The 16045-nt window shown below is 45.7% G+C and overlaps 1 protein-coding gene across 1 annotated transcript in view; it reads left to right on the plus strand.

The window, feature by feature from the left end:
• Positions 1–16045, plus strand: part of LOC144162548 (receptor-type tyrosine-protein phosphatase T-like) — a 229376-nt gene that overhangs the window by 93031 nt on the left and 120300 nt on the right. The window contains exons 10-11 of the mRNA XM_077693134.1: positions 4286–4444; positions 8864–9016. Coding sequence (XP_077549260.1) covers positions 4286–4444; positions 8864–9016 — 312 coding nt within the window. The remainder of the gene's footprint in view (positions 1–4285; positions 4445–8863; positions 9017–16045) is intronic.

Below are 16045 nucleotides of genomic sequence, written 5' to 3' on the forward strand. Positions count from 1 at the left end.
TTATACTTGTAACAAACCGTTATCTGTGGAGAATAGAGCGATTAGTGCAAGCGAGGCGCGCCAACAGAGTGAGAACCTATAAGAATTCGCGGGTCATCTGTAGGGGGTCTGAATGGGATGTAAAGTATGAATTTGGGGCAAAACCAGATGAAGTGGTGAAGATCAGCTTCGGTGGGTATCGAGGGAGCGAAAGCATTTAGGCATTGCTATATGGGAGTATATTATTTTAAATGATTAAAAAGAATAGTTGGCGTTGGCAATGTATTCATTTAAAAAGACTTCTGAGGATAAAGAAAGTTCAGGAAGCCACGCAAGGAATCCGGGCGGAGTGAGATTTCGGATAGAGCTTTTCTGTCTTTTTATATCCAATGATTTTCACTGATGGATATAAGAAGGCCGCAATGGCTGTTGTCACCCAGGAGGAAGCAGCGGGTATATGTGGAAGGCACCTATGCAGCCGTGTGAGCTGCCCCATTTCCCGGTTAGGAACTTTCATGGCTAGGCGACCACTCTATGGGAATGTGCGTTGTAGCAGCGAAAGCTAGTAATCCCATGAGGTATTAATGCATTGCATTCTTTGCCGGGTACCCCCACAGCCCGACCATGAAACGCCCTGCATTTCCACAAAAATTCAGATTTTAGTAGCGGGAATAGGGATAACTGGTGGGACAGAATTTTGGAAACCGAGAGATATAAAAAAAAAACAGAAAAATATAGCGGTACAGGCGAACCATGTAATTCCTTCAATTCCACAAAAATGCAGTTTTTGCGGAATTTTCACCTTTTTTGTTATAGTAGCGTAAATGGAATAAGAAGAAGAAAGCTTTTTTAGCCCTAAGTCTTTATAGAACAGGGCCAGAGGCTAAACGCTTTAGAGCCCGACAAGGGCCTCTGCGCCTACCTACAGTTGGGGAGCAGTGCATTTAGTAACAATAATCAAAGATAATCTCGACACGTTTCACTCAATAACACACAAAATTACAGAGTAGAACTTAAAAAAAAAAACAGGCTTTCACATAACAGTTGTATCAAACAATACATATAGATAAGTGAAGCATTTTAAGTACATTACATTAAGTACATTATACATATTCAGCGTCAGCACTGACAACAATTTTCGGCGTTAATATTATTGCACTGTTCGCTTCCTTCACTCAACAGAATACCCTGTCTGAAATATGAGCTGCCTGCGACGCGAAGAACATAGTTCAATTGGATCTCATTTATCGCGCCGGCGGACGAGCGCGCGGAGCGGCACACAGCAAAGACACATCAGCGTGACATCACCCCGTGAAGCCAAAACAAGTGGCGCGACAGCGTTCGTCAAAAACTCGTGACGTCACTTTACGCGCGCGGCCCCACGAGCGGCGAGCGGGCGCAACCCCTCTCAAGCGGGCGCCGGTGACGTCCGCACAAAGCGGCGAGGTCAGGCCGGGATTCTGTCATATGCGCCGTTCGGGTGAAAGCGCAGGAATATCAAACAAATGATTTTTAGGCCGTTCAATGTAATTAACTATCGCGCGCTGAAGTATTTGAATTGCTGTTTCAGGTTCGCCAGACCATTAAGCATCGATAAAAGTAAGAAAAGTGTAACATAAAATTTTCGTGTCAGTGCTCCTTTAAAAAGATGTACTTCATTTCGCTTTTGGAATATACGCGATTTGTTTCTAGTCGCATCTGTCACATTCTGTCCGACCAATTATCACAAATAGTGATAAATGATCGGATTTAAATTTGGAAAACTGAAAAATATGAAAAAATAGAAAAATTAGTGAGAATGACGAACCGTGTAACGTCATACATTTCCACAAAAACACAGTTTTTAGGGAGTTCCACATTTAGCCCTTATAATAGCTAATTGGACATCATTTGTTACACAAAATCTTGAAAACCCAAAAAATAAAAATAGAAAAAATAGTTAAAATAGCAGGCATATAACACCTTGCATTAAACAAAACCACAGATTTCGTGGCAGTTACACGTTTAATCGCTACAATAACGCAAATTGAAAAAATTGGTGGGGCACATTTATGAAAAACAAAACGGTAAGAAAAATTGAAAAAATAGGAAAATGGCGAACCGTGTAACGCCCTGTATTTGCGCAAAAATGCAGATTTCGGGGGAGTTCCTTCTTAATCGTTATAATAGCATAAATGGAGATAACTATTCGGACAGAATTTTGAAAAACCAAAAAATATAAAAAAAGAAACAAAAATGAGCCATAGGAACGAACAGTTTAACACCCTCCATCTCCACGAAAATGACGACTTCGCGGAAGTTTCACCTTTATTCGCTATAATGGCGTAAATTGGGATAAATTGTGGAGCAAACTGTAAAAAATAATTGATATTGTCACAAAGCCACAGACGACGCAGTTGTCTTCAAGAAAAACAAGTTTATTGGAGCGAACTTGTGCACCCATAAACCCCAAAGAATACAGGCGGCGAAGCAGCGCTCAACAAAGTGACGTGCGAAAGCGAGCGCGTCGATTCGAATGTCGCGGCATCTGCTCTGAGGGAATTTATCCCTCGGCGTGAGGGTTTCTCGAATAGTCGAAGTGTATCCAGAACACTGTAGATCAACGACGATTATTCTAGGCTCCTCACGTTAGTTCGGAACGCTCTCCCTATCAGAAGAGATAACATGTGCGGCTCAGAAAGAAAGAACGGAACACGCGCCCCCCTTGGCACACAGACAACACGGATAACGCAGACCGGCGTAGCCGGGCGGCAAAAGCAACACACAAATAAACCAACCCAATGCATGGTTCGCGGCAATATAAAAAATAGAAAAAACGAGCGAAAATTGCCAACCGTGTAACGCCCTGCATTACCACAAAAACATAGATTTCGCAGAATTCCCACTTCTGATTGATGCAACGCCGGCGATGAGGCGCGCTGTAGTGGAGGGCTCCGGATTAATTTTGACCGCGTGGGGATCTTTAACGTGCACTGAAATCTCGTGCACACGGGCGTTTTTGCTTGTTGCCTCCATCAGAAAAGCGAATTTCCACTTTTGATAGTTATAACAAAGTGAAGGGAGATGATTTGTCGAACAGAAGTTTGAAAATGCAGAAAATAAAAAAATAGAAGAAAATAGTTAAAATGGCGGATGTGCAACGCCATTCATTTCCATAAAAATTCAGCTATAGAAGAAGTAACACGAATAATTATTATACTAGCTTAAATAAGGATGATTGGTAGGACAAAATTCTGGAAACAAGAAATAAGAAAAGAAAAAAAAATAGTCCCAATGGAGAACCGTGTAACACTCTCCATTTTGAGAAAAAGGCAGTTTTGGTGGAAGCAAAACCTGTACTTGTTATAATAGCGTAGATGGAAGTAATTGGTCAGACAGAATCTAGAAAAGCCAAAAATTTCTCTGGAACGAACACACAGTACACAAGCAGCATTACAATACTGCGCATTAGCAGACAATTCTCTGGATATCTGCAAGCGTTTTTTATCTTGAAGCGACCAGAAAGCCTTCCTGCGTCTTTATCCCCTTCTCTTCAAATAATTGTACTCCTTTGTCCACACAGTATCTAGTGTTGGCTTAAAAACAACCCTGTTGGTGGATGAGGGAAAGCCGAGTAGAATACGTCATTCTCCCTCTTGAGCAGTGGAATCCTGTTTTCTTTCTCCTGAGGGACTCTGAAATGGAAACGTGAATGATGACCTTTTAAATAACAGAATGCGCAATATTCACTGTTTTGAATCCGCTGCACCTCTTGCATCCCTGACGAATACAAAGACGCAGCTGCACGCTTATCTGCCCACGGACACACAGCTGGAAAACTTTTACATTCCCAGTGGTCGTCCTTTATTCGTATGAACATACCCACTAATAATCTTGAGTACTTCATCAAGTTTTTGTGGAAAGGGAGGAACGGTTTTTTTTTTTTTTCACTGGCAGTTTTATTATCAGCCACGTTGTTCCGCTGATAAAGACAGAGCACACGCGTCCTTAACTCTGGGGAACCACGGACAAGGTTGAAGACGTAGTCCGTACTGCCACATAGAGAGCAAAAGACATCGCAGCCTTTTACAGTCAAAACTGAATGTAACAGAACTCTGATATAGAACCCAGCACGCCAGTTTGCATAAACTTACCCGTAACTTGGGCTGCAGTATTTACCGCAGAGCCCATGACTGATACCATGCGATGGAGCTCCTTCAGAAGACGTCGCTCAGAATAAATAGCAGAAGTAGCTTAGCAGCACCATTGTTTAACGCCGGGATGATCCTGGTCGATGTTGTAACTCTACTTCGTTTCTTCATTTCAGCCTGCGGAGACGACTATTTCGGCAGGGAATGCCAACATCGGTGTTCAGACACCAACCCGGACAAAAACGTGAGGTCTTGCCGTGGAATTCTGCTGTGCCTCCCCGACCCCTACGGCTGCTCCTGCGGCACGGGATTTCACGGACCATTCTGCAACCAGAGTGAGTCCTTTCACACTCCTTCAGAAAAGGGGGAGAGGAAAGCTACCGATAAATTCAATAAAAACGTCGCAAACAAGGTCCCTCAGTGTACATAAATGAAGAACATGGCCAACGGCAAAGCTTGCCAATAAGGACGTAAGAGTCTGATACGAATTAGATGGTTCATGTATATTAGACAACTTTCAACAGCGCGAAAAAACCGGACAGAACTGAAGACGTGGCGCCCGTTTCCGTCGACTCCGTGTCTTTTCTTGCTCCCGGTTTGTTCGTGGTGTGGGAAGCTGCCTTCTCGCATCTTGTACAAGATACCACATGTATTGTTAATGATTATGTGATGTGCTCGTAAAAAGTGCATACAGGAATGAAAGCCGAAAAAAAGGATCAGCCGTGTTAAATCGCCGAATCGAGAGCTCTCGTGTTAAGCCTAATAATCTTTTTCTACTGTGGGAACAAAGCGTAATATATACAGGGTGTCCCAGCAGTCATGCAGCAAGATTTCAAAAAGGATCAATGGCATTACTCGAAGAGAACTGTGCGCATAATATTTACAGTACAGTGCAGTAGCGGCCACTAATTTTTCCATTAATGGGATTTAACTAATTAATTGTAAATAATTATCTAACCCGATAAGCACTGTCTTAGTCATTAAGGTGTCAATCAGGCACTTGTAGGAAACCACAAGAGTCACTTAACTGCGGTATTTTTAGCGACGAACTAATTGCGTAGTCATTTATTTCGACTGATAAAGAAAACCCGCGAAATATGAAAAATACCACGTGGCAGCGCGACCACGTAAATGAAGGTGAAATGAAGGTAAATGAAGCACCACAAAGAAACCACAGCGCGAAGCTCTGCGTTTTTTTTTCTCTAGTCACGTAAATGCTCCGCCACCCCCCCTCTCCCCCCTCCCCCCCCTCCCACCAGAGTGCCATGTTCGCTACCAAAATCGTCAGCAGCGGTGGTCACCCCGAAGTTCTTCCTAACCGAATAGTACGTGTAAGGCTGTTCGTCTTAAGCGGATGTTTTGCCTTCGGGCTATGGAAAGCCGAACAAACTTTCCACTTTGTTCAGCATAAGCCAGAATTCGTCTTACCGAGTTCCTTTTAACTGGAGTTCACTTTGTATATATTATAACGAGGTTTATTGACAGGGCTTGTAAGAGGTAGCAACGATGTCTGGCCGTTTCTTAGTCCAAACGAGGTTTAGAGTCCGCGCGCTGACCTCTCCCCGAAGCACTGTCGATGGAGTTGCCGTTGTGTCTCTACCTGCGACATATATCCCACCGGGGGGACTGATGCCCCTCGGAAGGCCCGCCTCCGCTTTAGCTGAACACGTACCCGCTTGGGGAGTCTGGTGCTTTTACGGTCGCTTACTATCTTTGTTACAGTCACCCCGGGGGACAGAATGAGCCATCCTTGGCGATTCAAGTCGCTGAGACAATGCGAAGATCGTAATAGGGCTTGAGGCGCTGAATGTGAACCATCTCGTGTGTGTGCGTGTGTGTGTGTGTGTGTGTGTGTGTGCGTGCGCGCGTGCGTGCGTGCGTGCGTGCGTGCGTGTGCGTGCGTGCGTGGTGCGTGCGTGCGTGCGTGCGTGTGTGCGTGTGTGCGTGTGTGTGTGTGTGTTTGTGTGTGTGTGTGTTTGTGTGTGTGTGTGCGTGCGTGCGTGCGTGTGTGTGTGTGTGCGTACGTGCGTGCGTGCGTGCGTGCGTGCGTGCGCGTGTGCGTGTGCGTGTGTGTGTGTGTGTGTGTGTGTGTGTGTGTGTGTGTGTGTGTGTGTGTGTGTGTGTGTGTGTGTGTGTGTGTGTGTGTGTGTGTGTGTGTGTGTGTGTGTGTGTGTGTGTGTGTGTGTGTGTGTGTGTGTGTGTGTGTGTGTGTGTGTGTGTGTGTGACAGAGAGAGATAATTTATGACCTGAAAGGAAGTGAAAAGGAAGTGTTGTGTTTCCAGTGTGATTGACACTAAGAGGACGAAGCGATCTCGCTAAGGAAGAGAAAAGAACTTGCTGACAGCGTTGTTATCGGAAGGGCTGCTTTCGATCGCCTGCGACCAAATCTAGAACGGGGACGCCAAGCAGGTTGGCATAAAATCCAAAGCTACGCGAGGCTGTCCAAGCCGACCATCCTAACGGTCACCAGAGGTGAATCAGACATTTGCTTCCTAGCTCCGTCAGTGCCGATAGGTTCTGTCACTGCCGCGCGGCACCAAAACCTTCCGCCCCCTCGTTAGCGATTGCGGCCTCCCTTTTTTATCGTCTTGCAATTCTTTCCCGAAGCAAGCGGAGAAATTGTCGATGTTATAATCACAGCCACCACAGCCACCGGTGCAGATGTACTCTATCTTGTTTGCACCTGCATTGACGTGCGTGTATCAAATTCTATCGCACTGCTCTGGGTGAGAGCTACCGGCGTTGTGAATAATTTTCTCGGGGGTACCTCTTTCTCCCACCCGTGCAAAGGTACAAACGACTGCAGACTGTCACAATCAGTCTATTTTCCCCAAACCCTCTTATTATACTTGCCAGACATGATAATATATATTCGGCTGAATTCGCTACTCAGATTGCTGCGTTTGCTTACGACTGTAGAGTTATCAACCGGCTAGCTAAAGTTTCTACTTCCTTTCTTCATCTCCCATGTCCCCCTGGTGTTTTCGTCTTCTTTATATTGGTTCAATCTTTTGGGTTGTTTTTGTCCTCTGTATTTTGTCAAATTTATTTTTGATTTGCTGTATTCCTCGAGCTTTGCACATAATTTCTCTGTTATTCTGCCTAACTTCTAACGCGTAGCGTTGAGGGCCCTGACTCGCTGGAAAGCCAGCGTCGTCGACGGCGTTTACCGCGTGCCAAAACCGCGATATCGCCACCTTGCGGTGCAATCCTAAACCAGTAGGCAACCCATAACTAACCAAGTAAAGAAAAACCTAATTTGGGTTCCTGTGGTACTTGCAGCCGGGTCTCCGGGGCAGGAGCCGGTGCGTCACTACTCCATTAACTCGACAGAGGGGAACGAGAGAGCCCTGTTCACGCAGCGTGACAAGTGAACGTGACAGCACGTGGGTAGAAAAGGGGCACGATAGCCACGGAGTGGTCGGTGTGAAGTGTGGCCAGTCTTTCCGTCGATGTAATTCACGCCAGAAAAAAAAGAAACGACTGAGTTGAAAAACACACGAATAGGATGTTGCAGCAAAGACTTTTAGGCTTCAGCCTTCATCTTCGCTTTCAAAGTGCTCACAACACAATAATGAAGAAAGAAAGACGACATGCCGCTCTCTTTCCTCGCCCCTATGTGTTGAGCGCTTTCGGCACCAACATGACTAGTCACCAACTATCCCAACTGCCCGTTATGCTTTCGCCTATAAAGAACGTCAGCGGACTAAAGTACCGGGGATTTTTCTTGGATTTGTCTCCCCTTTGAATGGCATACGTTGGTCGAAGTCGTAGATCTCAGAGTAGGTGCCTTCAGTCGTCAGCGCGCGGTACAGAAGCGAACGCCGAAGCGTTTGTTTTCTCTCCAAACGTGGTCCCCCAGTGGCGCTAGTGAATTCGGATCCCCCGAACCTCAAGGCACTGCCCCAAAAGATGGCGCGCATACAGGAGCGAAAGTTTGTGGCCGCCCGGAAAGTTTCAACAGGGGAGCTGTTTTAAGTTTGGTCCGGTTCGCAAAAAATTGCCCTGAAAAAATACCAAGCTCGCGTGCGCCTCGTAATAGAGCGCCCGGAGCCGGCCAGCTCTACCTTCGAGAACAGTCTGCCCACCGTTCATAGCGTAATCTCTCGCGTGCTGTTCTCCTCGCCAGTTTATGTGCGTTCGCGTTGGAAGTGGTGAGCACAGAACAGCTCGCGCTACAGACGCTGAGCTCGCGAAGCCAGTTGCCGCGAGTTATAGCACGTGCTGGAGCGGTTCCCTTTGTGAGAGATTTCAAAAGGCTGCTGACAAAACGATCTGGGGCTGCCAGACAAAGAATTTTCAGCGGCAAGTTCCGAAATTAATGTGAGGTTCAACAGCCGAGTCTCCGACGAAAGGACGGGGGCCGCCAGCTCTGCTGCTTCTTTAGTCCTGCACCGTTAGCACAAGCTGCGCCAGTTTTTTTTATGCGATGTGAATGGAGCCATATAACGCGATCGCTTTGTACGTTTAGGGGCAAAGTTTAAGCTTCATTCAATGGGTTTTGTGCCCTGCACTCATTGCTCGCTTTATTCATTACCTCTTTTGGTTTTTGTCTTAGTTTACAACATTGTGCTGGTGCGTTCTTTGTGCATATGTTGCAACTTAGACGACCAACTTATCGTCACTAAAACATGATAGCCTGTGTTCATCGATGTTTAGCATTTGAAAAAGTGTACTCCGCTCATCTCTATATTTCAGCAGAGGAATGCATTTTCCTCACTTTCCTCATCTCTTTCCCCCCGTGACGTCACAGCTTGTCCGCCCCATTCGTACGGAGCAGACTGCAAACAGAGTAGAATTTGCTTCTGCAAGACAGAGGCCTTCTGCGACTTCTACACTGGCACCTGTCGCCGAGACAGAGGGGCATGTCTCGAGGGCTGGAAGAATGGTCCTTACTGCGACACAAGTGAGTTGCAATATTTATTCTCCTGTTAAGTATTCCATCCCCAGAAAATGATCTGGCAACCCTGTTGTAGTTGTTGGCTTCCCAAGCCAACCCAACCAATTTAACCTCCTAGGACTTCCCAAGGTAAATTTTGGCCCTCAGTCCACAGGAACTGCACAGAACCAGTACACGGTGGCGGTCAGAACACCGATACAGCAGAGGGTGCTAAGGGTCTCTGGGTCTGGACAAGCCATCTTTGGAACTTTACCCTGGGAACGTTCAACGAACATACTTGGTCTAATGAGGGAAGCCTAGCTGCACTACCAGAGGAGCTGTCTGACGTTATGTGGTACGTCACATGGTTAAGCGAAGTTAAAAGAACAAGTGAGGCCTTGATGGACCTGACTAACAGACATATTTTGGGCCACAGAGGAAAACAAGAGAAGAAACTACACGTGGTAGGATTCTTAATCTACTGAGAAATAACAGGGAACCTGGAAGAATTCTTCAGCATTAGCGAGAGTCGCAGCCGCTGTAATCAGGCTAAACAAGAGCTAGAGGTTAACGATAGCACAGGCCTATCTGCCAACAGACGTGGAATCACCTATGAAGAAGGTTACAACACAGTTTATGATTATGACGTCAGAATTCAACGCAAAAGTCGGTAAGAAGCAAATGGGAGAAAGGTCCCTGGGGATCTTTGGAATAGACGATCGCAACAGTCAGGGAAATATACAGGTGTAATTTCCGGGGATATAATAACCGGCGGTTGAGAAATAAATTCTTCTAGAAAGAAAACAATCGGAAGTGCACGTGCAAAAACACCGATGGTACAACAGAAAACGACATTGACTTCATTTGAAGTGACAACCCAGGTATTCTGGAGGACGTAGAGGTGCTAAGTAACATTGGGAGCACCCATCATAGGATAGTTAGACGCAAAGTAAGGCTGAATCTTAACGACAAAGAAGGAAACCCATTAAAAATAAGAAACCGAGCATGGGGTCAGTTAGAGCCAGCTTGGAGGAGATTAAAAGATATATTCAAAACAAATTTGTGCTTTTAACGAGAACCGGGATGGTATAGACGGGCTAAGCCACAACCTAATAACGGCAGTTACAGAATATGCACCAGCTGCGGGAGATGCAGCATGTGGGAAACCAACTGCAAAGCTAACAAACAGAACAAAGGAACTAATTGCAAAACTCAAAAACACGGAAGTGTCAAGCACGTGGACCAAGTAGAGTTAGAAGAGCTGTCTAAATTGACGAACGGAAGTACAACACGGTATTCGTGCATATAACGTATAAGTGATCAAGAAATCGCTGCAAATAGAAGGAAGCCTCAAAGCTACTAAAAGGAAGCTAGCCATCTGCAAAAAAATGTACGCACTCAGAGACGAGCAGGGCAACATCACGGACAACATGGACGAGAAAATAAAGGTAGCAGAACAATTCTAGACTGTATGCCAGTGACGTTACACCAAAGGAAACTACTGTGAGTACAAGCTTACCATGCGCTGTCCCGCTAGTAACTAAAGAGGCAATAGGAAAGGCTCTCAGAGGCAGTAAAACAGGAAAAGCTGCAGATGAGGACGGCATAACCGTGGATCTTCTGAAGGAGGGAAGAGATACTGGAAACCTTTCCTGCACTATTTTTGGTATCCCTAAGGGCGCAAAAAGCGCCTGCAGCCTGGAACAACGCCAGCATTATTATGATTCATAAAAAAGGGAGATACCAAAGACCTTAAGAATTACCGACTGATGAGCCAACTCTCAGTGTTTTACAAGCCGTTCAACTGTGTGAAAGCAAGCCGCATAGGTGACAGCCGGGATTCCCAGCAACCCAGAGAGCAGGCTGGGAAAGGGTATGCAACCATGGATGACATCCATGTTGTCAATCAAGCGATAGAGAAATCCGCAGAATGCACTAAACCCCTTTACATGGCATTTATAGATTATGAAGAAGCGTTCGATTCACTATGCACTGCAGCAGTGTCAAAAGCATTGACAGACCAGAAAATAGAAAGGCCTACATAAGACTTCCAGATGGCATATATAAAGGATGTAAGAGCAGGATAACAGTTCACAAGCAAAGTGATAAATTCCCAATCTAAAAGGGAGTACGATAAGGAGATACCACGTCTACAGAACTATTCACAGCGTATCTGGAGGGGGCATGTATACAGAAAGGTTGACTGGGGAAACACACGATTAAGGATTCAAAAAACGAAATGGTTTGACCACTCAGCGCGGTCAGTGACTCTATGTCAATGAGTGCTGTGAGTAGGATTGTGCGTGTGATTGTGTGGGCTTGTGTATGAGTGACATGTGTGGAATTGATTGGATGATGTGGCCAATCAATGGCTTATATTAATTATTTTGAAAAGGGTCTTCGCTTCTTATTTTCTTGTTACAGCTCCTTTAGGTACATATGTACATATATTTGCTGTGTTGCTGCCATTTCTTTATTAATCTGCCTCACTTCTATGCCTGTACCATTGACCATCACCTGCTGTGGAATTTCTGCATTTGCTTCCCCCTTATGTAATACCCCGCAAGGGGCCCTTAAGGGTATAATAAATGATGATGATCATGATGATGACACCGCGGAGCATACTGAGCGTTAAAGGACGAAGGAATACACGAGACCTATAAAAGGCTCCTAGACTACTTACATGAGGAATGTGCGGGCGGGATAACACTTCTCAAGCAAAGCGAAAAGTTCTCTTTCCAAAAGGGGGTGCGACAAATAGATACCATTTCATCAAAGTTGTTCACAGCATGTTTGGCGAGGGTATAGGAAGCCTGACCGGGAAAGCGCAGGTTTACGGATAAACTGGGAATGCTTGACTCATCTGTGGTTTGCAGGCGACATAGTCCTTCGTAGGGAATCGGCAGAACAGCAGCAAAAAATGATGGAGATATACAATCGCGAAGCTTCGAGGTAGGGTTAAAAATAAACATGGATACATCCCAAGTAATGATAAATAAGCATGCTGTAAGCGTCCTCTTCAGCATAGGTAGCGAAACACTAGAACAAGTAGAAAAATATACGTACCTCGGTCAGGTCGTCTGTCTGATTCCAACCACTAGAAAAAAATCCGGCGCAGAATAGGAATGGGTTGCGGCGCACTCGGCAAGCACTCAAAAATAATCAACAGTAATCTACGTCTATCCCTAGGAAGAAATGTATTCAGCCAATGCGTTCGACCGGGGATGACATACGGAGAGAAAGCTTGGCGCCTTACTGAACAACTGGAAAGCAAACTTAGGTCTGAGAAAGGAGACATGGAGCAAATAGTGATAGGAGTAACACTGGATCAGGGAGCGCACTCGAGTAGAAGATATGAATAGTTCAAATAAACAAGAAGAGATGGACTTGGGATGGCCGTGTACTCAGACGACTGACAAAAGGTGGACCACGAGGATCGGACTAGAAGAAGGGGAAGGCCAGTAACTCGATGGAAAGACGAAATACGAAAATTTAAAGGCCAAGAATGGACTCGGGCAAAGCAGGACAGGAGCGGGTGGGGGTGAATGGCAGAAGCCTTCGTTCTGCAATGGACATAAATAGGCTGTTTATGACGATTCTCAAGATGCCTACTTTACATTGAGAGCTACAAAGCCTTCACCGAAATGTTGGCTTTGTTGCAGGATTCCGTTTTGTAGACTCGGTTTTTTTCTACACACCCTGCAGTGCCGATGCACGCAGTTTATGGCAGAACCTAGCCTATTTCCGCGTTGACACAATCTCGTGGGCGGCTTATTAACGCTGGTAGTAAGTGCGGTTATTAATGCTTTGTGTTTAACATGGCATTCTATTCTTTGGTTTATAAGTGCTCTGACAGATTTCTTCGAACCCGAACTCTTCGCAGCTGCTGATATTGACAGATAACATCACTGTAATCTGCGTGTGAACCCACTACGAAGATGTGGTAGTCAAAATACCGCTGTCCTTATAAATTGTTGGACAACTTTTTGTCACGTTACCATGAGATGCGGTGTTTGTCTGGTAGCCGCAAAGACCTGTCCGCACGAACGGAAGCATCTAATTATATTTTTGCGGTGTAAATGAAGAACACCTACAAAAGATTCTGTGGCATAAAACCAGAGACTTCAAGACTGAGGTTAAACTATCGGGATAATTGTTTGGAATACTGCTGCGGGAATATATCACTGCTTCGGAAGTACCATTCGTCGATATTACGACTTATTCCTGGCTTCAGAGAAGGAACCTGCCTTTCATCTGCTCACTCATTACCTGCTGGCTGTAAGCTAGCTGGCTATAAGCTAAGTCCCTATTCTTTAAAGGGGCCATGAAGGAAATAAGGAGAGCAGTAAATACCTATACCAGTAAATACCTATAAGGAAGGGCGTGAGACAAGGTGACACAATCTCTCCAAAGTTATTCACAGCGTGTTTACAAGAGGTATTCAGAACACTGGATTGGGAACAGGTGGGAGTAAGGGTTAACGGAGAATAGCTCAGTAACCTCAGATGTGCTGATGACGTCGCCTTGCTAAGTCACTCGGGGGACGAATTGCAAAGCATGGTTACCGCACTGAAGAAGCACAGTATAATTGTGGTGCTGAAAATTAACATCCAGACAACTAAAGTAATGCTCAATACCCTCGGCAGAGCACAGCGGTTTGAGATAGGTGTCGAGGCAGTGGAAGTGGGAAACGAATATATCTGCTTAGGCCAAGTTGGGACCCCGGATCGCAACCATGACGCAGAGATAATAAGAAGGATAAGAATGCGGCGGAGTGCATGCGGCAGGCATTCTCAGATAATAAATGGCAGCCTACCATTTTCCCTGGAGAAGAAAGTGTGGGACAGCTGCGTCTTACCGCTACTCTCCTAAATGGCAGAAAGTTGGAGGATCACTAAAAGAGTTCAACCTATATTGAGGACGACTCAGTGGGCAATGCAACGGATGATGATAGCTGTAATGTTAAGGGACAAGAAAAAAGATCAGGCATTCTAGGTAATCAACCATTTATTGCCAAGGCGCAGTCAGTCCACAATTCAGCAAGGTCCCTCCCAGGCGAAATCTAGCATTCGTTTTTTTTTTTTTTTTTTTTTCGTATACGTATCGCACTAATCGAGCGGTCCTCAGCGGACATACAGCCGTACTGCTTGCGACGCGAGGTGGTCACACCCAACATTAGGGTTCTGAACCTTTTGTTTTCCAATGCACTGAAGTATACAAAAAGACATCCCCCTCGCGAGGGGCACGATCAAATGCACAGCATTTCCGAGGGGGTGCGCCGGCAAGTCGTATCTCTTGATCGCGGGACCCGTGTCGCCATCTTTTGGAAGCGCGGGACAACTTGTGGCGCTTTCGAAACAAACGAGAAATGAGTGAAGGATATAAGGCGCGTTCGGTGCATCGAAATCTGTGTCGGTTTCGTGGCTCGGTCGGTTGTGCGCCGGGCACCTTGCGTGGAACGCCCGCGGCGTCATGGGTTCGAAACCGGGCGCCGGAAACTGTTATTTCTTCCTGGCTGCGGACTACGACAAGGCGCGCCTGCGGACTACGACAGGGCGCGCATGCGGACTACGACAAGGCGCGCATGCGGACTACGACAGCGCACGCCAACGCCGCGTGACATTGTGAGTTACTAAAATGCTATGCATTTAAAAGCGAAGTGGGACAGGGAAGAAACGCGTGTTGAGGACATGTTGGTTGAAACTAAGAAGAAGAAATAGGCGTGGGCAGAGCATGTAATGTGAAGGCAAGATAACCGTTGGTCAATAAGGGTAACAGAATGGATCCCTAGAGAACGCAGGCATGGCAGGGGGCGCCAGAAAGATAGGTGAGCAGACGAGATAAAGAAGTTTGCGGGGATAAATTGATCGCAGTAAGCACAGTGCCGCCGGGATAAGTGGAGATTCATGGCAGAGGCCCTTGCCCTGCAGTGAGGGTAGACAGGCTGCTGGTGAGGATGAGGATGACGAGAAAAGAAAATAAAACGTGGTTCAATTTTTAAACGTGGCTTTTGGAAAATAAAGGTGCTCTATTCCAGCATCTACACGCGTTTTTTACCCGAACATTCAGAAACATTATGAAAACAAACTTTGAAATTTCGTGCTGTATTTATGTCAACAATGAATAAGTAGCGGGAGCACCAACGCAATAGAGAGAAACAATGAGAACATAGTTATCAGTTTGTTCACTTCGTGTTAGCATTCAAGTGATAGGATGAAACGAATGTAGAGGTCCTGCTGCATTCGTTCGTATATCTTGGTGGTTGCTTAGGAGGACCGCCGCCAATCGCACAAACAACATTCTGTGACTTCATAGAGACATTGCCAGAAAGGGTCTGGAGAGTTGCACCTTGGTCACATGTTTTCTTTGACGTCTAGTTCTTTGTAGTTATCGACAAACTTTTTGTTAGTTATTGAGCCAAACAGCTTTTATGTTGAAACAAGCTTGTATGTTGTCTTCATGGTGCCTTTAATTCCGCTGTCAAGGGAAAGTGGTGAGGGCGGACTAGGTTTTTTGAGCCAAACAGCTTTTATGTTGAAACAAGCTTGTATGTTGTCTTCATGGTGCCTTTAATTCCGCTGTCAAGGGAAAGTGGTGAGGGCGGACTAGGTTGGCCAGAGCTAATTCAGTTCGCCTCCACCAAACTAAAGCGCATACTCTGAATCTCTGTTCTAGTGCAGATTCTACAATGTCAATAGAAGTGACCTCTCTGCGTGACAAGCACTTTGTTTATTTTAGTTGGAAAACAGGGCCGCCTGCCAATCTGGTCTTTGCCTTTGTCTGTAGGCAGCCTCCCCTCAGCGAGTGAATAAAAAACACTTCTACATGTGCAGCCATTACAATTCACATGATTCTTCCCATTTGCTTTTCTGTGCGTCTCAAAATCACAAAACTGATGTTTTTAATTATGAGGAAGTATGCGCTAGCTTTTACGGATATAGCGAAGGTAGCCAGTGCATAGGATGATTCAGATCATTGGGTTTAACGCGGCGAAGCTACCAGTAGGATGTGAGGCTCGCCGTAGTGGAGGGTTCCAAATTAATTTTCAGCACCTGA

Source organism: Haemaphysalis longicornis, unplaced genomic scaffold, assembly GCF_048455015.1.
Source record: "Haemaphysalis longicornis isolate Haplotype H1 unplaced genomic scaffold, Haemaphysalis longicornis Haplotype H1 scaffold_12, whole genome shotgun sequence".
Lineage (NCBI taxonomy): Eukaryota > Metazoa > Arthropoda > Arachnida > Ixodida > Ixodidae > Haemaphysalis > Haemaphysalis longicornis.